The sequence below is a fragment of the Micromesistius poutassou genome (genome assembly GCF_964030765.1).
Source record: "Micromesistius poutassou genome assembly, chromosome: 17".
Taxonomy (NCBI): domain Eukaryota; kingdom Metazoa; phylum Chordata; class Actinopteri; order Gadiformes; family Gadidae; genus Micromesistius; species Micromesistius poutassou.
This window is the reverse complement of record NC_140287.1, coordinates 2174643-2197155: the sequence shown is the minus strand read 5'-3', so window position 1 is coordinate 2197155 and position 22513 is coordinate 2174643. Positions and strand designations below refer to the sequence as shown.

Below are 22513 nucleotides of genomic sequence, written 5' to 3'. Positions count from 1 at the left end.
TCTATCTCGCTCCCTCCCTCTCACACATGTACAAACACACACAAACACACCCATATAAAAAAAAAACACACATAAAAGTATAAACAGGCAAAAAGCTGAATACACACAAAAGTGCGTATCGTCATTGTACAGCCCAGCAGTAACAAAGGCAATGAAGCTGTAGTGGTGTGTGTTTGATGAGAGTGGACACATTGTGCAGCAGAGCGTAAGTGAAGAAGGGGTAGAATAAGAAACCTTGCCATCCACCACTCCAATGGAGGATGCGTGTATCTGACATTACCATACAGTATAATGGCCCAGATACGTCACGGTGATTAATATGACTCCGCCACATACGGCCGTCTCTGGCCATCCTCCTGTGTTACATGCCAAACATTCCCCAATGGCTGTGCTCTGTCTGTCTCTCGTTCTCTCCCTCTCTTTCTCTCGTTCTCTCTCTCTCTCTCTTTCTCTCACTCTCTCTACGCCCAGAAAGACACAGCTCTGCATAAAAGGTGTCTGTTGACTCTTCGCTGAAAATAGACACGCACGCACACACACACACACACACACACACCCACGCGTGTATGTGCGCGCACACACACACACACACATGCGTACCCAGTCATGCACCCATATGATGAATGGGCTGAGTGGGATGAATGAGCAGGCTGATCCAGGAGAGTGTAGAGATTAGAACGTGAACGATTTAAATTGAGATTGCCAGACCTTGCACCGCTAGTGCAACGGGGATTCTAGGGTTCATTCCCGGGATAAACATCCCCCAAATGTAATCCGAGAATAACCCTCACTTTTTCTTTTCTAACGTAAGCCTTCCGGAATGACTTGCGAGGAGACTTATTAGCTTTGTCACAGACTGCATTGCATGTATACCTGTATACCTGTATACAGGTATACAGGTACATGTACCTGTATATACCTGTATACAGGTATACATGTATACATGTATACCTGTATACCAGTATGTATACAGGTATACATGTATACCTGTATACCTGTATACCTGTATACCAGTATGTATACCTGTATACCTGTATACCTGTATAAACCTGTTCATAGTGTAGAAACGGTACAGCTGTAACACGCTGAACAGGGCGGCATCGCCAACAAACAAAGGCCGACTGCTGCATATCGTGGTCGTAGAGTCTGTCTCATTTGAGACACACATCCTGCACAAAACACACCCTCCCTCCCCCCTGCTGCAGCTAGCGTTAGCACACTGGGCTAACCCTCCCCCTCCCCCCCCCCCCCCCAGGTGACGGCTAAGGGCTTCGGCCCGCTGCTCCAGTTCGCCTACACGGCCAAGCTGGTGCTGAGTCGCGAGAACATCGGCGAGGTGATCCGCTGCGCCGAGGTGCTGGGCGTGCACAACCTGGAGGACTCCTGCTTCCGCTTCCTGCAGGCGCAGCTGCAGAACGACGGCGAGCGCCACGCCGCCAACGGCCGCGCCGCGCCCTACGACGACAACAGCGACGGCAACGGGGAGCCCGGCGACGAGGAGGACGAGGAGGAGGAGGAGGAGGAGGAGGAGGAGGGCGGCGACGGGGACGACGGCGCCGCCCTCGCCGCCGCCGCCCGAGAGCGCTTCCTGTCCAAGGCGCCGGGGGCGCGGTCGACGACGGGCGTCGCCGGGGAGACGGCGACGGCGTGGCAGCGGGAGCGGGGCCCCGCCGCCGCCGCCGACCTGCCGCGCTGCGCCAAGTACAGGAAGTACCAGTACCAGGTCTGTGAGCCGCCGCAGCACAACGGAGACCCGGTCGACCGCGCCCATTCGGCGGGCTCCCGGAGCCCTGCCGACAACGCCGCCGCCGCCGCCGCCGCCGCTGCTGCTCCTCCTCCTCCCCCCACTCCTCCTCCTCCTCCCCCCCACTCACAGGGGCACCTCCTCACCCCCTCCCGGATCAAAGAGGAGCCCTTTGTGTTTGAGGTGGAGGGGGAGGGGGGGCGCCGGCCCTCCGGAGTCCTGTGCGGAGGAGGAGGTGCTGGAGATGGAGCTGGAGGTGGAGGGCGGGCCCGTGGCCTCGGAGCTGTCCCCCGGCGGCGGCGGCGGCGGCGGCGGCGTGCTGCCGGCCTCCTGCCTGCGCTCCTACCTCCAGCGGGGGGGGCTGGACCTCACGGGCGTCCCCAGCACCACCATCCAGCAGCTGCTGTCCAGCAGGCTGTCCCTGGACCACTACCGGGAGCTGGCCCGCGAGCGGGAGCGGGACAGGGAGTCGGCCCCCCAGAGCCACTGCCGCCGCGGGGGCGGGGACCTGAAGGGGCCCCCGCCGCTGGAGCCGGCTCCCAACGGGCCCAAGGGCGAGGCCGAGCTGGACCGCCGGAGCGTCATCTTCTCCTCGGCCGACGGCGAGCGGCTGGGGCGGCCGGCGGCCCACGCCTACTCCTCCTCGTCCGAGAGGAAGTTCGCCGAGAAGGAGGCGCCGGCCGAGCCGCCCAAGGCGCCCTGCGTCCTCCTCCCCCCCCCCCGCCGCCGCCGCCGCCGCCGCCGCCAAACACTTCCCCTCGGCGCTCCTGTCCTCCTCCTCCTCCTCCTCCTCCTCCTCCTCCTCCCCGTTCGGGGACCAGGCCTCCTCGGTTGCCCGGCCGCGCCCCGCCCCCACCGCCGCCCCCACCGCCCCCACCCCCCCCGCCGCCGCCCCCCCCACCAGCTGCCCCATCCCCGTCCCGGTCCGGCTGTCCACCCGCTCGCCGTCCCACCCCGGACACGCGGAGCCCCGGACACGCACCTCCAGCTCCTGCTCCTCCTTCTCCTACCTGGAGGACGGGGGCAGCGGGGGGTCCCCGTCCAGCCTGCCGCAGTACGACTTCTCCTCGTCCTCGCCGCGCTCCCGCTCCCGCTCGGGCTCGGGCTCGGTGTCGGGGCTGGCCCGCTGCCTGGCCGGCGGCGGCGGCGGCGGCGGCGGAGGCGGCGGCGGCGGCGGCGGCGGCGGCGGCGGCGGCGAGGAGCCGGGCCACCACCACCACCACGCCGCCGACGCCGTCTTCACTCAGGGTCGCGCCAAGATCAAGCGCGAGCACAGCGGCTACGGGCCCAACGGGGCCAACTCCAGCGACGAGTCGGGGTCCTTCTCCGAGGGCGACAGCGAGGGCGGCGTGCCCAGAGAGCCGGGGCCCGAGGTGGGTCCACCCCCTCTCCTGTTTCTAGTGTAGTCTCTATTATCTTTATTATCTTTATTACCGCCAAACTCTTGGGAGGCAGCGGGGCCCGGATGGGTCCGGGCGGGGCCACGCGTCACTAGAGCTCCAGAGGCAGCTTCAAACACAGGGTCTGAAGGCGAGTGTCCCGATGTGGAGACGTCACACACATCTGCACACATCTGCAGGTCATGAGGGTGAAGCCAGATGATGAACTCTGGATGGAGTCTGGTTTGAATCAAAGCCTTCATTTGATGCTTCACCTGAGGTGAGCCTCCCACTTAGTTGAATGTACGTTCCTCAAAGAGCTGGTGCAGATAATGGCTTCAAATGAAAAATAAATGGCCTATGAGTCACCGATCTGACCACAGCTTTGTGCCGGCCTTCACATGCTACATAATTGGCGTGTTATTAAAAGACATTGCAAAAAATGCATCGCCATCGAAAGCAGAACGCAGTCGCAGTGGGTTTGCAGTTTCAGTCGTTTCTGTGTTTCTGTTGCAGACACAAATAAAATGTCAATGCAAGTTAGACGTGGTCTGTGGAAAGAGAACGCTGTGCGGTCGGTGGTCGTTGTCCCCAACCCTGCAGGCCCTGGCAGCCGCCCGGGCCCAGTCTGTACGTAGCCGGTGATTCACCACCACTGGGAGCCCGAGTAGTTTCAGTTACATAAAAAAAATGATATATCGCACATTCTATCTGCGATTTACAGAGGAGATCTATTCTTGGACCTCTCTGTGTCTTTGGAGACGTGCCACACAGCAGAGGAGCCTGCACACCCACGCACGCCCACACACATTACACCCGCATAGTAGCACACACACACACACACACACACACACACACACACACACACACACACATATGCACACCATCTATGTGGAGTTGAGAGCTACTCGGTTGCCATGGTGATGCTTAAGCACATCCATATCTAGTGAGATGATGTGAGTTGTACGCTGAAACGCACGCATGTGCACGGGAAACCTTCACACACACTCACACACACACACACACACACACACACACACAGTATTACACCAATACACAGGAGAAATGGGCAGTGGATTAGAGTTCTGGTGGAGACGTGTACATGTGTAAATGTACTGTGTTATTATGTTCTTTATCTTACTTAACGTATCGTAATGAAACATGAGCAACCGATCACAAACTCACCTGTGAGTCAAGAGCAGTTGAAATGCAGGAGGTACATTTTTTTATTTTGACGTATTGACATTATAATCATTCCATGAGCGGGTATGCATTAGTGTCGCGTTAGTGTGCAATTAATGTCCTTATGGTAGCCAGCCCATTATCTAGCTGTGGATGTACTAGAATAGCTTGAATCAGATCACATTTGTCTTGGCATCAAACCTTGGCAAAATATATCAAAGAAAAAAATGTCCTGCTATTATACTATGTCTTGGGCACGCGTCCCGACCCACCACGAAACTAGCACAAACACACAACATAAATCAAAATAACACCATGAAAACATACACACAGGTGTGTGACCAACAGGTGAAGTGTGTGCGTGTGTGTGTGTGTGTGTGTGTGTGTGTGTGTGTGTGTGTGTGTGTTCGTGTGCATGTGCGTGTGTGCCTGCATTTGTGTGTGCGAGAGCGTGTATTTTTGTGTGTGTGGCATGTCCCAGTTCTTTGCATTGACCCAGTTGTGTCAAACTGAGAACGGGGGTGCGCGCACACACACACACACACACACACACACACACACACACACACACACAGGATGCCCCGTAGCCAGGTGGAAGGTGTCCTGTCCGAGTTCCCTCCACCATCTGCTTCTCCCCCTTCCCTCTCTCTCTCTCTCGCTCTCTCTCTCTCTCTCTCTCTGTGACACCTTCAAATATGGGCCATTACCACCCCCCACCCCCCCCCCCCCACACACACACACACACACACACATCAAGTCCTTTTCTACAACATAGAGAGAGAGCAATGAATCACATTGGAGGAGTTGGGGAGCTGATAGATGGAGTTAACACTGCCATCAGTCGAGAGAGAGAGAGAGAGAGAGAGAGAGAGAGAGAGAGAGAGAGAGAGAGAGAGAGAGAGAGAGAGAGAGAGAGAGAGAGAGAGAGAGAGAGAGAGAGAGAGAGAGAGAGAGAGAGAGAGAGAGAGAGAGAGAGAGAGAGAGATATGCTTGGCCCAACCACCTCCCTCTACACCCCAGTGCTCAGTTCCCTGCTGGGACCCACAGCCCATATACATGGAAACCAGAGCACCAGAGAGAGAGTGGGAGAGAGAGCCTGTGAGTGTCTAAAGGCTTACTCTGTCATTCTAACCTTATTATGTGACTGGTTGGGAGTCATGGGGCTATATATAGATGTGTATCAAGGAGAGAATGAAGAGCAGGATAGCAGGAAAGTGTAACGGGGAGAGCAGCACATCGTTTCCCTTCCCTTTGTTGCCAGCCAGTGTGGTGAATGACCTCATCTTTAAGCACACCACCGCCCAAGTTCAGCTCCATAGGCCCGCGCCGCGGGAGCGGAGACGTTGGCACTGACGAGCGTATTATGAACGTCAGCTCCACCGAGAGCCTATAGAAGTCATTACACACGATCCCACGGGAGGTTGTTTTATGGTTTTGTGGCTGTTCAGCTGCTTCCTATCTGGTTTATTACCAAAAAAAAAAAAAGAAGTAAAGCAGTAAAAAAAAAAATAATATGAAATAGACAATGCACCGTGTCCGATTTTCAACGGGCCAATGCAATCTCTGCATTAAAACAATAGAGGTATACATCAATATGACAAACACACACAGGGCTTTAGCCTAAAGAATCCCAGCGGTGCCTTTGCTCATGGCTTGCAAAGGGAGAGATCCTTTTGTACGAATCTGGAAGAATGGGAAGTAGTAATTAGGGGCTGTATCGATGACTCACTACGAAGACATTGTTTGGAGAGGCATATTTGTTGCGTGACGTTTTTATTTTAAATCAAATTAATAAATGAAATCGTTATAATGAGCAACTGACCGGCAATTACAAAAAAAGGGGTCCACCTAATGCAGACCCCACCCCAGTCATTATCACCCCAGTCATTATCACCCCAGTCATTATCAAGGTCATGGGCTGGAATCTACCCCAGCCCATAATTAGCATGAGGTATAAAAAACCCAGAATGCCTTCCATGGCAGGATCACACACACACACACGCACGCGCACACACACGCACACACACACACACACACACACACACACACACACACACACACACACACACACACACACACACACACACACACACACACACGGCAACAACGTGAGATTCACTCCAAGTGGTGTAACCTGCATGCCTTTGGCCTCACAAACAAAGGAAACAGGCCGACAGCGCGATGCAGCGGGGGTCGAAGCTTTGGGATTTGAACTCATGGTTCAGGTTTAAGAGGCACTTGGGCCTAAGCACTGAATCAACATTCCGACCCTTATTTTAGACCAGCGTAGGAATTCTGTAAAAAAAATAAATAAAAAAAAAGAATACGAGAGACAATGCGGTTTTGTTGTGAATGAAAGAGACGTCCTTTTGTTCCGCTCAACCATGTGCCGTGAAAACGCAGCTCTGTAGTGACATCTAGTGGATGTATATGACCTATTCCTCCCCAGTGCGCCGCTGGATCGTGAAGGCAACTGGATACTCGGTCCTTTCTTTCAGTTGATTATCCACACGTTTTGTAACCTCAGCAATTTAACTTAACCTAATCCGTACCCTGCTTTCCCATTTTGTGTTTATTTCTCGTAGCTACACATGTTCATATCTCCCGACTCCCAATAGTTATGAAATTCCTCCTATCGAAATGCATTTCATTGCTACTGGTTGAGTCATCTCTGGTCTCCAAAGAGTTGGGTGAGGGGAGGAGGGTGAGGGGGTGAGGGTGAGGGGATTGTATCTCGGCGTCATGAAACGTTCAAGTTCAAGTTCAAGATCTTTTATTTGTCCGTTGCCCAACATAACAGGCAAAGCAGTCATAGCTGGCAATGCATTTTTTTTTGTATCCCAAGCTCTCCTTAAGAATCTAAAGAATAATAATTAAAAAAATAGTATAAGAGGATAAAAAGAGTAAGAGTACAGTGCAATTAAGAACAAAATAGTTTAAATAAAACTAGAATATATGTACAGTATATATAATAACAACAAAGTGTCAATAAAGACAATAAAGTCAATAACTGATTAAAGCAAAGACACACACACACAGAACCCTGACCGTCTCGTGTGGTCTCAGGTGAACACAGAACCCCGACCGTCTCGTGTGTGGTCTCAGGTGAACACAGAACCCTGACTGTCTCGTGTGTGGTCTCAGGTCAAGCTGCCGTTCCCCGTGGACCAGATCACCAACCTGCCGCGCAACGACTTCCAGATCCTGGTCAAGATGCACAAGCTGAGCTCGGAGCAGCTGGAGTTCATCCACGACGTGCGGCGACGCAGCAAGAACCGCATCGCCGCGCAGCGCTGCCGCAAGAGGAAGCTGGACTGCATCCAGAACCTGGAGGTGGAGATCCGCAAGCTGGTACGGTTCACCCCTTAACCCCTGACCCCCTTAACCCTTAACCCCTGACCCCCTTAACCCCTTAACCCTTAACCCCTGACCCCCTGGCTCTACAGTACAGCCCTGACCCCTGACCCCTGACCCCCTGGCTCTACAGTACAGCCCTGACCCCTGACCCCCTGGCTCTACAGTACAGCCCTGACCCCTGACCCCCTGGCTCTACAGTACAGCCCTGACCCCCTGACCCCTGGCTCTACAGTACACCCCTGACCCCTGGCCCCTGACCCCTGACCCCCTGACCCTACAGTACACCCCTGACCCCTGACCCTACAGTATAAGTGTATCCTCTCTATTGACAGAGGCTATTGAAGCTTTTAGTGACAGGGATTTGTCTTGACCCTTTTTACTGTCAAACACTCAAATGACAGAATCAACCGTCTCATGATGATGGCTTGTTGTTGTTGTGCGTATTTAATGACGCTGAGCGGTCCTGAATAAGGCTTATTGAGACATGGTGTTTTGTCGTCAGCGTTGAACAAGTTCATTTTTCTATGAACTTTGAACTGAACGTAACATATTTTTAACTACAGAGCTTGAACTTGAACTAGTTCAGATTGTGACATTCTGAATTGATGCTTCGGTCCAGGTGACATGTTTATTAAATAGAGTTACTGCCTTAGTTGTGATGAATGAAACGGGTGTACAAATGATATCCACAACAATTTGAGATTGTAGTGATGGGCAGCAGGTAATGGAGAGGATTCATTTTAAAAGATAAGCACAGAATACTCACTCCAACAGTTTTTCTTTGGTTTCTCAAAAAACTGTTAATGAACTGAACATGAACTAGTTCAAAACTGAACCGGTGAACCATGAACGTGAATTGATTCATTCTCTTTAGTGTGAACTGAACTGTGAACTGGTTCATGTGAGGTGTGAACACTGGTTGCCGTCTCCCCTCTCAGGTCAACGAGAAGGAGAAGCTGCTGAGCGAGCGGAACCAGCTGAAGGTGTGCATGGCCGACCTCTGGCAGAACCTCTCCTACCTCTCCCAGGAGGTGTGCCGGGACACCCAGGGCAGCCCGGACGCCGTCCGCGACGACCCCGCCCTGGACTCCGCCTCGGCCCCCGGGGCCCTGTCGCGGGCCTCTTGGGCCGGCGGGGCCCCCACCAGCATCGACCTCACGTCCAACCCCGGCTCGCCTTCCTCCGAAGCAGGAGGGAGGGGAGGAGGAGGAGGAGGAGGAGGAGGAGGGAAAGGAAGAAGAGCGGGGAGGAAGTTGAACGTGGCGGCGAGTGTGGATCGGGCCCCGCTGGACGAGGAGCGGCGGGGGCCCGGGGGGCCCGGGGGGCCCGGGGGGCAGGGGTACAGCCTGGGGCGGGAGGAACGGGGGTCTAGCGCCGCCTCTCCTCCTCCTCCTCCTCCTCCTCCTTCTCCTCCTCCTCCTTCATCGCAGGAGGGCGGCTCCGGCGGGGACGTGTGCGGTGCCACCGTGACGGTAGACTTCTGTCAGGAGATGACGGAGAAGTGCACGACGGCGGAGCAGCGGGCACACAGCTGTGCTTAAAGGAAAAAAGAAATGGCCACTGGCTATCTACTTCTTATTGTTTTCTCTTTGTTCTTTTACGTGTTTTGGAGTCTTTGAACCTTTTACATGTCTCTCTACCTTGATATTTGAAGTCCACTTTGTAGTTGGTGTTATTTTTTGTTTTTTTGTAATGAACAACACTAGAGTTGTCTTATCAGCAATACTGGTCACCAGGTATCTCTTTTGGACTGGTTTCAATACCATTACCACGGGCAGCTTTTCTCTCTCGGGCCCCGTCCACAAGTTTGCATCTTCCACACTCATTTTGTAGAAAGTCTCTCTGTCCACACGAGACAGCAAAAGCGATGGAAAATGCGCATATTGGCCAGGCCAATAGGGGGCGACATTGTGTCCAATAAATATGGTAAACCCCAATGGAACATGGACGCTCTGGAAATTGTCTTTTGCCAATCAAATTGAGGTCATGATGTCACCGTTTAAAAAGATATCGGTTTCACATGGCCATTTTCAGCGGACGGCAGGCCAAAAGAAATAGCCAATACTATGTTTACAGAAATATAGGTCAAATAAGTATGTTTTCATGAATATGAGTAAGTAAAATAAGTACACTTGTGGATGGGGCCTTCCTTCTCTCTCTTGCTGTCACTCTTCTTCTCTTTCTTTCTATCTCGGCTCCCCACTTCTCTTTCGTGCGCCAGGGGAGGTTAAACTCAGGAATTACTCAGAATGTTCAGTAATGTCTCCCTGTTAATATGTACACACATTTTTACTTTAGAGTCCTGTCATAACTTGTAACCACTAAGAACCACCATAGTGTGGCTGTAAGTACTTATTTACTTACGTACAGGAAATATTTTCCAGTGGCATTAACAGGGTCTGTTCTAACCTATGGTTCAAACACAACCCTCTCCGGTTATTTGCTTAAGAAATGAAATGACACACGTTTTGAAATGATGTCAGAACTGACAGAGATATCAACAATCAACATTTAAGGAGTGACACAGGACTTTAAAGTGAAATGTTACCAAAGGTATGAATTTGTAAAATTTGTACATTTTAATGAACTGGGTGGAATGAGCTGTCATTATGCAAAGGTTTCACATTTTACTTTCTTCGGACTTCAAGTTCACAATCGCCGCACTGAGGCGGACATTTCTGCATCCTCCGCCTCTTCTTACATTTAACTTCCCCATATCAGAGCGATGCAGAGAGGACACGTGTGTGTGCTACACAAGGAAATGTTTCAAAGAATTGGAAAAACACAAAGTAACAGCACTATCTGAGCACCTCCAAGAGGCCAGCGTTAGAAAGCAGAGGATGGAGGAATGACCGCGGCACTTACAGGCTGACCTCAACAGAGCAACTTAATCAGACACAGCTGTTTGTTTGAGCCAGTAATTTATTGTCCATTGAATCTATGAGTGAGACGTCCCTCCGTTTGGCTTTGGGATTCACTGTTGTTGTTGTGTTGTACATAGAAGCCAAATTACCCCTACGGAATAAGCATTTGGTATATTTATGTAGGACGTTTGCGCAATTGAAAATGTTTTACATTTTCGTTTAGTTTTTTTTGTTGTGGTTTTTTGAATTCACGCAAAATATCTGATCATTCTTTTTTCAACTTGCCATTCAGTGCATCTAATTGTGCATACTAACAAATGACAAGCTTCAAGAAAACAAAAAGGAGACTAAATCATCATTGATTAAGGGAGATGCCAAATAATTGAGCTGTCAAGTCAATTCCTAAGCACGTGGCAGGGTAGGCAACGACATGGGAAGGGGCTGGCTGGACGTGTGTGAGTAGGGGGGAGATTGGCTGTGTTACTCAATGCCACGTTGAAGCACTTCCGAGTGGGGGTCAATCTCGTGTGTTTTGGCCTTGTACATTTTAGCATCGCCATGGAGGGTTTTAGGATCAGAACCTGTTTTTAAAAAGTCTAGATCTAAATTGTGAGTCTCCACTTTTGTTCGGGGGTCCTTGGCCCTTGAGGTTCGGGGGCCGTCCTCTGTTGATTGGATGTACAATTGTGTTATGGATTACAAGTATACCCATGGTAAAGAAGTGACCAACAGGTTATTACAAAGACGGACCCAAAGTCATGAAATAATCATCCATTCCAGAGCATGACAGTAAGGTTTAACTGAAGATGAAACTAGCCACCACAAATAATCCAGAGATTGTTTCAAAAACACAGAACGACCCTTAAGAAAACACTGAAGAACAGCTGATGTTAGATAGGCGTTGATTCATGTGAACATGCTAATTTATTTATTTGTACTTTGTTGTTTTTTGAAGGGGAGGGGGGGTGGTAGTGTAAGGAATAGGGTGGGATGCGGGGGGGTTTGGGGATCTGGTAGATACTAAAATATAGGCCACTACCTATTTCCTAGCATTGATTCTGTGTTCGGTAATGGTTGTGTTTAAAAAAAAAACTTTTTATTGTGTTTAATCATGGTTATCTGCGACTATTCGAAAGACGGATGAGATTATGTCTTTGATATATTATGACTCACAAATGTCCTTGTTAACTAAGTTATACTTAGAGGGATGAGAGTATGTTTACAACAGTTGTTTTTTCTGCTTATGCATCTCAAGGCCAGGCCCTGAGATGCAGTTTTAATAGGAAGATTACAGTTAATTAGATGAATATGTTGAAATTAGAATCAACCGACAAGTGCAGCTCAAACTCTTGCCTTAGCTGTTTTGGAAACCCAAACTCAGAAAGTGGAAGATTGCATTCAAACAAAACTGTTAAATAATGCAATGGCAACAAAAAAGCAAAATATCACAAGGGTACCCGTCCCTTTCAACATCTAAGGAAGTCCGAAAACACAGTTAATTGTTAAATCTTTAGCTGAAAAGAGAAATGTTTTAATGTGTGTCCCAAACAAATTCTAAGTGAATTTCAACCAAATCCTCATCTGCACATTACAACTACAATTTGCTAACAAGAAGGCCTCATTCGAAACTTCTAATTTTGCAGTTAGAAAACTTTTTATAATGTGTTATATTTGCTGGGTATTGCCAATTTGGCTGCTAAGGGTCTATAAGTTAAACAACTATTGTTAACGAAAGCAATAACATACTCAATAGTTTAAGCTTGTTAAAACAATCAAATGTTTTTTCACCAAATCCATGAAATTATCACAGCATAGCAGTAAAGCCTAAACTTGATTATTGAACGTGATTATTGTGACTACTTGGTGTTGGAAGGGGGGTCTCCAGAGGATACAGTGCAGCTTTGCTTGAATCCCAGGTTGTTTTCTCAGACCTCATCGAAACAGACTGGACTCCTTGACACTTATCTACCTGGACAATTCAGCATACCTCTTCTTTTGGGTAAGGACTGTAACCATAGATATGTAGGCAGTTTACCTTTTTTTTTTTTTTTCATAACTTTTTACAGTGGTTATATCATTGTATTTGTAGACTTTGGTGAGACATTTTTTTACGTGTATCTACAACATGACTGTTACTAGCAGAAACAACCTCATCTAGCCCTCTCCCATTTTTTCTTATTGATGAATGTTGAACTTTTGAAATTTGCCTGTTCTTTTTTTGTTCTTTTGTAAATATTGTGTAACATGTCGTGTTTTGATTATTTGATATGCAAATGTTTTGAACGAAAAACAGCTCTTTTCTCTAGGCATTTTGTGTTCAGAATAAAACAAAAAGCATGAGACAATTTCAAAGTTAGCATTTGTTTTTTCTTCATTCTTCTATGAGTATCACAAACGCTATGCTGGCAAAATGGATTCCATTTTTTTAGGAAGCTTTTAATGTCAACATTTTATAAATTCATATTTTTTCCCATAAAACAATGTTGCTTACAAATAACTACACATAATACACAAGTCTTTGACTTAGAAAAAAATAAAACTTTTACATTTGTTTGTTTAAAATAGTTATGCTATTATAAGCATTACCATCCTTCAAGGATATCCCACATAATCCAGGGGTCTACATTCTCACATATTCAACAGCACAAACAGTATGTGGTTTTCGGTGACACAATCAATTTGAACCATACCAATGATCCTCAAATCTTGATTTAAAAAAGTGTATTTTAAGGTGCTTGGAATGGAAACATATTTAAAGTTGTTACTGTGACTATAGACATGCTGCTATAGTTATGCTGTGTGCTTGGCACCATTTATTGGCCCAGGGTTAACAGGACTGTGTACTAATGTTTGTGGATGAATCGTTGATATATCCTTTTTGCTTTCTCATACCGTACACAACCACAAACACCATCCCATAACACCATGTCGTCGTTATGGGGACTTGTGTATGGAGCTACGTTTGCTTCTTCTCTTCACTTTTTCATGATTGAGGAGATATCCAGGAACACACTCTGTGGAAAGACAGGGAATTTAACATTATTGGAGGACGATAGAATATATGGAATATTCAAGACTGTGTAAAACAAGTTCTACCAACCAGAGTTAGCTAGTTAAGCCACCCCCTCAAAAAACTGCCTAGCTTGCTAGCTTTAGCAATATCTGCCTGCACTTGCTGAAGACTCCAGGCATGTGCAATGAGTGCAGTGCAGGCAGCTGGGTGGGTAGGTACACAGACAGGTAGGGAGCTGGGTGGGTAGGTACACAGACAGGTAGGGAATCCAATCATTTTCTTTCAGGCTGAATTAAGTGATTTGACAGGCTTATTTCAGGCCTGCGACAGCCACAAATACACTTCTTTTTTTTTCTATCAGAGCCATTGATTTATTGATTCCAGTCAGGAAATTTTGTTGAGAATTCAACAAAATTCAGGCAAAAAATGCTTGCAAAATAAATTGCCTACCCTAGCTTTAATGGATCAAATAATGCTCAAAAATACGTGTATCACATTTGCTTTTGTTGGTCACATTCTAAGCAGTAGAGATATAGATAGTTTTAAATGCCCTTTCATAGTTTTCAATATTTTTGTCAACATTCCCCTTTTTCAAATATGCTTTCTGTTCCTTGTGCTCACTATCTAGCTTTTGTTTGTTCCATTTGTCATGTCAGCTTTCAAGCCATGTCCATTCCTTCTGCTGTCTCTATCTTTGCTATTTAGTGATGACAATAATTGTTCCTTTCCGCTGCACTGTGGCATTTGTATCCCAATTGTCTCTAAATAACATATTGTGCACCATAAACAAACAAACTGTCGTATACAATGCATCAAACATTGTACTCCTACTTCATATTGCCCTCCGATATTGAATTCCCATGGGTATTCATTCATGTTAATATTAAACATGAGGTGACGGTGGCTCCTCACTCACCATGGACATCCTGCGACCTCCAGCAGGGGGCAGCATAGGCATGTCCCCCTGCATAGAGCCCAGCTCGTCAGACTCCTCCGACGAATGAATGGAGGGGCTGCTGGAGCCGCTGATGGTGGACATGCTCTCGGACGGAGGCTTCGCCATGAAGCTGGTCTTCCTGTGGTTCAGGTGAAAGAGGTCACTGCCTATCGAGTACTTTCTCTCCACCTCCTCCTCCATGTCCCTGGCTGCGAGGCTGGGCCTGTGGGCCGTGTCGTACCCCTGAGTCTGGAGCGCTCGAGGAGGCTCCGTGGGTCGGAGGAGCTCCTCAGAGGACTGAGTCTCCTCCTTTGGCCAGCCTTCTACGTTACAAGGAACCGCCGGCCAGACCAGAGGGTGCTGCTCCACCGAGGTCCTGGAGTTTGTCTCTGGGCCTTCATGGGTCTGGAGGCCTTGAGTGGCCTCCTCCTGCCCTGTCCGGCACTGGTTCTGTGGTACCATTGATCCAGGTGCGATGCAGTTGGTCTGATAGTGCTCGAGAGCAGCCAGGCTGTTATGTCTGGTTGTTGTTGTTGTTGTTGTTTGCTGGTAAGCTCTGAGCCCCATATTCTGATGACCTGCGTTAGTCCCTCCCTCTGGAATCCCCTTAAATAGGGTTTGAGTTGGCGGCCCGTTATGAGGCGACAAGTGGCGCATGAGACAAAGGTGCTGCAAGGTGCGCTTCTTCTTGGGCTTGTAAATCAGGCTGTCCTCTTCGGAGTACTTATCTCCGTATATGGTCTGCCTGATTTTCCTCACTCCCAGGTGGGATATTTCCAGGAGGTTGAGAAAAAGCGACACAGCGGCGATGACGAACATGAAGGCCATGAAGACGGTCTTCTCGGTGGGCCGGGAGATGTAACAGTCCACGCTGTTGGGGCACGGCAGCCGCTCGCACTTGTAGAGGGGGTCCAGGCGCAGGCCGTAGAGGACATACTGGCCCAGGATGAAGCACACCTCCACCACGGAGCGTGTGAGGATATGGACGACGTAGGTCCTCAGCAAGGAGCCCCTGAGGGGCACCTTCTTCACCCGGCGCTGCTCCTCCAGCCGACGCAGCGCCCTCTCCAGGCGCCGGTGCTCTTCCAGGGCCACCTCCGGCTCGCCCAGCTCGTCGCGCAGCTGGGCGCGTCGCCGGTGGCGCTCCTTGTCCAGAAAGCGGATGCGGTAGAGGGCGTGGCCCATGTAGACCAGAGAGGGGGCCGACACGAAGATGACCTGCAGCACCCAGAAGCGGACGAGGGAGATGGGGAAGGCACGGTCGTAGCACACAGCCTTGCAGCCCGGCTGGTCGGTGTTGCACACAAACTCCGTCTGCTCGTCCTCCCACACGTCCTCGGCGGCCACCCCGAGCACCAGCATGCGGAAGATGAAGAGGATGGTGAGCCAGATCTTGCCCACGATGGTGGAGTGGACGTGGACCTCCTCTAGGATGCTGCCCAGCAGGTTCCAGTCACCCATGGTCTCACTGCCACATGCCCTTGGGCTGGAGGGGCAAATGTGTGTCACTTTTTTAACAAGGTTGTCAATTAAAAATAACCCTTGAAAAGGGCTGTTTATTCATTTAGAAATGTTGCCAGGGGTTACAACATATTTTTTTTTACCAGTATTGGCTAATGAAGAAATATGTATCCCTCATACTATGTAGAAAAGTCTCCAATATGACCATAAGGAATGCTTCTCTTTTTTAAGAAGACTTAAGAGCTATCCAATATAATAGTTGTTCTTTTTCACATTATCAATGGCGGTGTTTGTGGCCCAACTGGGATGTCATATAGTTCAAGGCTGGGAGTGTACATGACCAACATTGAACTCTACCCAATAAGTCACAAAGCCAATACACCAGCATGCGGGGCAAAAAAAACACAACACTTACATTCTCAATGATATGGGTTGTCACTCCGTTTCTTGTTGTAGTTAGCCATGTTTACCAAGGTATTCCATCGGAGGAAAAAGCCCAACCTCATTACCCCATGGAGAACTTCACAGGTTGAAGTCGCCTTGCACTCGTCCCAAAAACAAATCCCATTCCTTTTTTTCTCTCTCGCTCTCCCCCTATCCTCTCATCCTCTGTTTTGTGTGCAGTATGGCTGCGCAGATTCTGCTAGTGTGCTCCCGTGTCATTGCATGTAGGGTTTACAGGATGTGACAATTGATTGCCTCTTGACGGGACAATGGCCCATGGCACATCTTGCCAGGCAATTGGTAAGCCCCAATCCCACCCACCCCTGGATGAGAACATATCCCCCCTCCCCCTCCTCCTATTCCTTCCGCACCAGCAATGCCAGTGCTGGCCTCTGCCTATCACCCACCCATCACCGTCGATATCACCCTTGTTGGTAGGGAGAGCAAAAATGTGCTCATTGTTTTGGCGCTCATAACGGCTGCCTTTGGCACCTATTTACTTTGTAGATGTAACCTTTCTAATTGGAGGGTTGAACTCAGGACTTGCATAGCTATTAGTCTATGCATGGTAGCTTTAGAAATGTTTAAAGAGCTACTGGATTGTTTGTTGGTGTTATGCCCAGGCTTTGGCATTCCCAGAACTTGGGGCGGTTCTTGATTGCACCGTGGATGAAATGTCCACGGTCAAAAAGGTGTCCTGGCCTGATTAGGATGGGGTAGGAGGCCTTCTACAAGCAACAGATACAGTACACTATATGACACTATATATAATGTATACTAAACTCAGCTCAATAGACCCACTCAATAACACATTTTATGGGTCTCCTTGTTTTATGTACCAGGGCACTGAAACATACTGTACATTTTTTTCAAACCATGATTTGTTAAAAATATATAAAAATAAAATATAAAATGCTTCACGTTGTTTACCTTATTCCCTCAGTTGTTTCCTCATGTCATCATTCCAGGCAGTGATGTGGCATACTGTTATAGCTGGGCTGACTAACATGCACTGTGTCTACAACGTGATATAGTGACATTGTGCGACTGACATGGGTGTTGACCTTTGTCTTGTGCGGTCGACGTTGTGCGTTCTGTGCGAGTATTGATTCTGTTTGTATTTTGGAATCTGTCTGTAGTAGCATTCTATTCCCTTTTGATGCGCCGTTATACAATCGTTTTCTCGCTGTCATCATCCACCCTGACCTCACACTGATCCCCCAATTACATTGCATAAAATCTCATCTGGAAAAAAAGAGATGTATCCTATACCACTTTGGACACGAAGTGACCCCTGGCCTGCATTTGTCCTGCGATCACACCTCGGTGGACACAATCTATTGTCCTATTGTGATGATGTGCAGAACCATCAAATGTGTCAGAATATTACCTTAACAGAGTTAGTGTTGCATATCAATGATGTGATTCATAACACCATTGGCCGCACATTATTTGAACGCGATTAACTCCTATTCAGGAGCTACCGTAGGTAAGAACATCATATCATGTCCACCCACAGCGGTGTTTGTAGAGTTATCTGTTTTGCTCAACTCTTCGTGCCTCCCCTGGGTGTTGAGTAAAGAAACCTGTGCAGCGTGATGAAAATCTCATTTGATCCTTGGCAGTATGGTCGTTTGGGGCTAGGTATGACTCAGGGAGTGGTAAATGTTCAACACGTGGTTTATGCAGAGACGAGGTAAACCAGCTTGCGTTCTGGAGGTGGATCATGAAGCCTCTAACACAAGTAAGAATTCAGGTTATATTGGACTTGACAAATGTACTTATTGTAAGTCGCTTTGGATAAAAGCGTCTGCTAAATGCCCTAAATGTAAATGTAAATATTGGAAGTGGGTGGAATGGTAAATAAGCCACGCCTACAGGTTTTAAAATACCAGGTAAACGTTTGGTCTGTCTTGGCTTGGGCGGAAATGGCAAAGAGGCCATGTTTGTAGTGTCTAACTCACCTTCAAACTCATAAACCTTGGTTGGTGTTGTCAACTGTGTGGAGAATAAACCTTTAGTAACTGGTGTTAGCATTTGAAACATGTCATCAAAATTAAGCAGAGTGAGACCAAAATAATTTATACCAAGCAGCACTGCAGCCTGTAGTCGTTGGTGTATGATGGTGTGTGGATAGGAGTCACTAGAGTTCGCGCTCCGCTGCATTAAATAACCAGCCACGTGGCCCGCGGGCGCCTTAATTAGGTTTCCATCGCTCGCTGACAAGAGTCGATGTAGCATCGATTTAGATTTTCCCTTCAGCAGCCCCGCAGCCGCTTGACGCGGCGATGGAAGCCGACCGTTCTGGTGGCGCCGCGGGATCATCGGGATTACGCAACAACGGCTGGTTCATCAAGTGCTCCGCGGCCGAGCCCCGGCCGACAGCCCCGCCCCGGACGGACACGGTTGTTGACGGTATGCCCTCCAGTCACGCTCGCAATACCCAAAGCACGCACGGCACATGATGATACTGATTGTTGTCTTCGGGGGGGGGGGGGGGCGCGAGGGTTTTCGACCATTCCGTTGGTCAGCAGCATATCCTCATTTGTTATGAGCCATGCGTGTCTCATCGTTTGCTTAGACACAAGACAACGTGTGTGTGTGTGTGTGTGTGTGTGTGTGTGTGTGTGTGTGTGTGTGTGTGTGTGTGTGTGTGTGTGCGAGAGAGATAATCTAGATTCAAGTTTTAATGAATCACCCAACATCAATTAAATTAGACGTTGATAGTCCAGATCATCTTCTTATTTTCATTCAAGGACTTTCTCTGTGGTAGATGGTGGTTGTACATGTACTTAATGTGCGGAAGGCATTTGAATTGTGACAACCCAAACTCAACTTGTTCAAACAAACCATAAACAACATAACAAGCAGAATACATGACACACACACACACACACACACTCCATAATGTGACGGTGGGCGTGTGATGCGACTGACACTAAATCATTAGTGCATTATAGAACTCCATGGATCCGCGGTCCACTCTCGGCTCGTTGCTCTGGTGACCTTTCATAACATCAGCCCCATCATACAAAGTATACCAGAGGATCGGGAACACGAGTCAGGACACAAAGACACACTGAGCGCTGGCCACGGGCCGAGAGAACGGGCGAGAACGCCACTCTCCCTCTGTGTCTCTGTCTTCAACTCGCCCATTGGTTCTTGTGGATGACAACAACATGCCAATCATTGGTGTCAGTGTTTTTGGGGGATGGGAACTGGCATGGAGCGCTCTAGGGAGCTCTAGGCCTCGTCATTGGCTGTGAGCTGCCGGAGCTCCTCTTCCAGGGCGGTGATTCGCTGCAGGAGCCGCTGCGTGTCCTGCTGTGCCCTCAGCTCGGCCTGCCGCCTGGCCTCCTGCACCTTGCTCTGATACCAGCGCTCCAGCTGGGCCGACACCGCCTCGAAGAACCGCCCCGTCACCTGGGGGAGGGGGAAGAAGAGTGTCGGGGCGTCCGTCATTTGTCTCCTACACAACAATGGAATCAAAGAGGGGGCCACTTTTTAAATGGCAAACATTTCCAACCACTGGAGATCAGCTCAGAGGGTGGGGTCATTAATCACGGGCCGCTCTGCCCACTGTAGCTATCGAGGCCCCGAACTCATGATTGTGTGTCAGTGAGTAGGCAGTGACCTTTGAATAAGTCCAGTTGCACTCGAACGTGGCCTTTAGCAGAATGTATTTTAGTTAAAACTCTCTGTACGCTCATTTTTTAAAGGTCATCCATCAAGCTTGGCCATTTTCTCATATGAGAGGGTACTGCTTCAAACCTCCCAGAACACAACGTCACGTGGGTCCAAGTCAACTCTCATGAACTCACTTCAACGGCATGCCAGTTGTTCCTTTCCTGGATGAACGCGGGCCGGTCGCTGAAGAACCCGAGCCGGGCGTCTGTGTGTGTGTGTGTGCCGGCGGTGGGCCGCCCCCGGGCCAGCGCGGGCTCACTGAGCCGTCTCTTGCAGAGCCCGCCGTGGCTCCTGTGCCCTGGCCGCTGGCCCCGGGTCGCCAGCGTCTGGGCCTTTCCGGGCTTGGCTGGGACAGCAAAAAAGCTGCTGCTGCTGCTGCTGCTGCTGCTGCCGCTGCCGGTGGACCTGGCCACCCTGGCCCTCCCCAAGCCCACGGTGGCCGGAGGAACCACGGAACCACGGAGTGTCACTCCCGGAAGCCGCCGGCAGGGGTCAGCAGAGCTCACCGACAGGCCTGGAAAAATAATGAGCGACCGTTATGTCAGGTCTATAGTTTTGGATACAAAGCCAACCTGGGACCGCTCCACTTTGATCTCAAAGTTCTTGCCCTCTGGCGTCTGGTGGGCGTGGTCGTCGTTGGCCCTGGTGGAGGAGGAGGAGGAGGGGAGGCTGGGGAGGTGGCCGCTGACGAAGGTGGCCGGGGAGGAGCTGCTGCTGTCTCCAGACACCAGGTCCAGCAGCGGCTGAGTCGACTCCAGCAGGTTGGACTCTGCCAGAGAGCACTCCCCAGGGGGTGACTGGAGGAGACACTCCCCAGGGGGTGACTGGAGGAGGCACTCCCCAGGGGGTGACTGGAGGAGAGCGTAGGGCATGGGGCTGGGCGGGAGGTCCGTGCCCCTCAGCCGGGACACGCAGCGCCTCTCCAGGTACCGGCTCATCGCTGCCTGCTTGCGACAGGGAATCACCAGACAACGTATTAAGAACCGGGTTTGGTACGTTTGCTTTCTAGACATTCTACTGGCTATATGAGATATATGAGGCAGGCCAAACCAAGAGATGGAAAGAGTGAAAGAGTGGTTTAATTTCTGCATTTTCTTTTCTTATATCGCTGCTTAAGATTGAATAGTTAGTAGTGACTTTGTCAACTGGCAGCTAAGTGAAGTGTGCCACTCCTGTACCCGGCTCCTCGTGGCTTCTTCTCTGGCCTGCTCGGCATGCTGGTCTATCCTGTAGAGCATGGCCTCTCTCTCTTTGGCCGCTCTCTCCCGATGCACCATGTCCAACGCTTTGATCTGAAGGCGTACATCAATACATCGAGGTGTAGCCTGCTGCTAACCTCTGCTGCTCCTCAGTGAAGCAATGATGGGCTGCACAAACGCAACTGAATATAAGTAGATAGACACGATGAAGTCGGTATACCTGGTGCAGGTTCCTGCGTTGCAGCCTTCCCAGCTGGACGGTGAACTGATCCTGCACGCTCACGATGTGTGACTTCATCTCCTCCTGGACGGCTCGGGTCCGGCCCTCCAGCCTCCTGAAGCGGGCCCTGCAGTGGCTCCGTCTGGCCGGGGCCTGGCGTAGCCCACCACCACCACCCCGTCACGCCAACCCCACCACAGGTGGACAGTGGATGGCGAGAAAGTGGATAACACGTTCTTGTTATGCTTTATTTATGTTGCACATATCTATCCTCTGCTGCGCTGTTTGTCTATTATCATCCATCATCACTCTGATGTTTTAATTCAGAGGCCTCGCTGCACTGTGGGGCCGCTGGTCAAAGTCTGTCAGGTAAACAACTCAAAGGTTCCTGGGTTCATCTTCATAGCTCAGACGTGACACCGAGACACCGACCTGCCGTCCGGCGCCGCGTCGGTCCCGGTGGAGCGGGTACAGCGGATAGGCTCTGGTCTCCGGAGGGCCCCTGGAGAGTCCTTTCCTCCTGTGGGTCTCTGGAGCGTCTCCCTCTCCTCCCCCTGGACGCTCTTCATTCAAGGCCTGGGAGCCACACATACGACTACTTTCACTCTGAGGTTTTTTTACTGATGTATGACATCATACATTGTTGGTCATTTTCAGGTGTGGTCCCGATGAAGCATGGGGCTAATTTAGGCTACTGAAGCAGCAATAGAATATAAATATATTGGCCCCACGGGGTAAATTGTTGTGCACATGCACAGGGCATTTGTGACACATAACAGATCTCCGTGCAACTTCACCCCGCTCAGCTGAGTGTTGATGTGTCTGAGCAAGACACTGAACCATAACTGCTCCCAACGAGCTGGCTGTCGCCTTGCATGGTTGACTCCGCCGTCGGTGTGTCAATGTAAGTCGCTTTGGATAAAAGCTTCTGCAAAATGACACTTTTAAATTTGCCTCCTCCTTAAAGGTGACATACCACCAGGTGTGAGTGTGATTAGCCCTTACAAGCCGCTTTGAAAAACTGCC

General features: G+C 49.8%; 1 protein-coding gene and 1 pseudogene across 2 annotated transcripts in view; one reads left to right on the top strand and one right to left on the bottom strand.

Moving 5' to 3' along the window:
* Positions 1-9827, top strand: part of LOC311361863 (transcription regulator protein BACH2-like) — a gene marked incomplete at its 5' end in the record, with an annotated part of 16065 nt that extends 6238 nt beyond the window's left edge. Inside the window, 8 exon segments of the mRNA XM_084481671.1 lie at positions 1256-1475; positions 1521-1938; positions 1940-2513; positions 2713-2877; positions 2965-3117; positions 7450-7656; positions 8601-8849; positions 9093-9827. Of these exon segments, the coding sequence (XP_084337797.1) occupies positions 1256-1475; positions 1521-1938; positions 1940-2513; positions 2713-2877; positions 2965-3117; positions 7450-7656; positions 8601-8849; positions 9093-9203 (2097 nt within the window). The 3' untranslated portion in view covers positions 9204-9827.
* Positions 9828-13501: 3674 nt separating this feature from the next.
* LOC311361861 (gap junction alpha-9 protein pseudogene) lies at positions 13502-15937 on the bottom strand (annotated as a pseudogene). Its single transcript has 2 exons — positions 14456-15937; positions 13502-13540 (listed from the first exon to the last, which is right to left on the bottom strand). The product of its transcript is annotated as a gap junction alpha-9 protein pseudogene (transcript).
* Positions 15938-22513: the final 6576 nt, after the last annotated feature.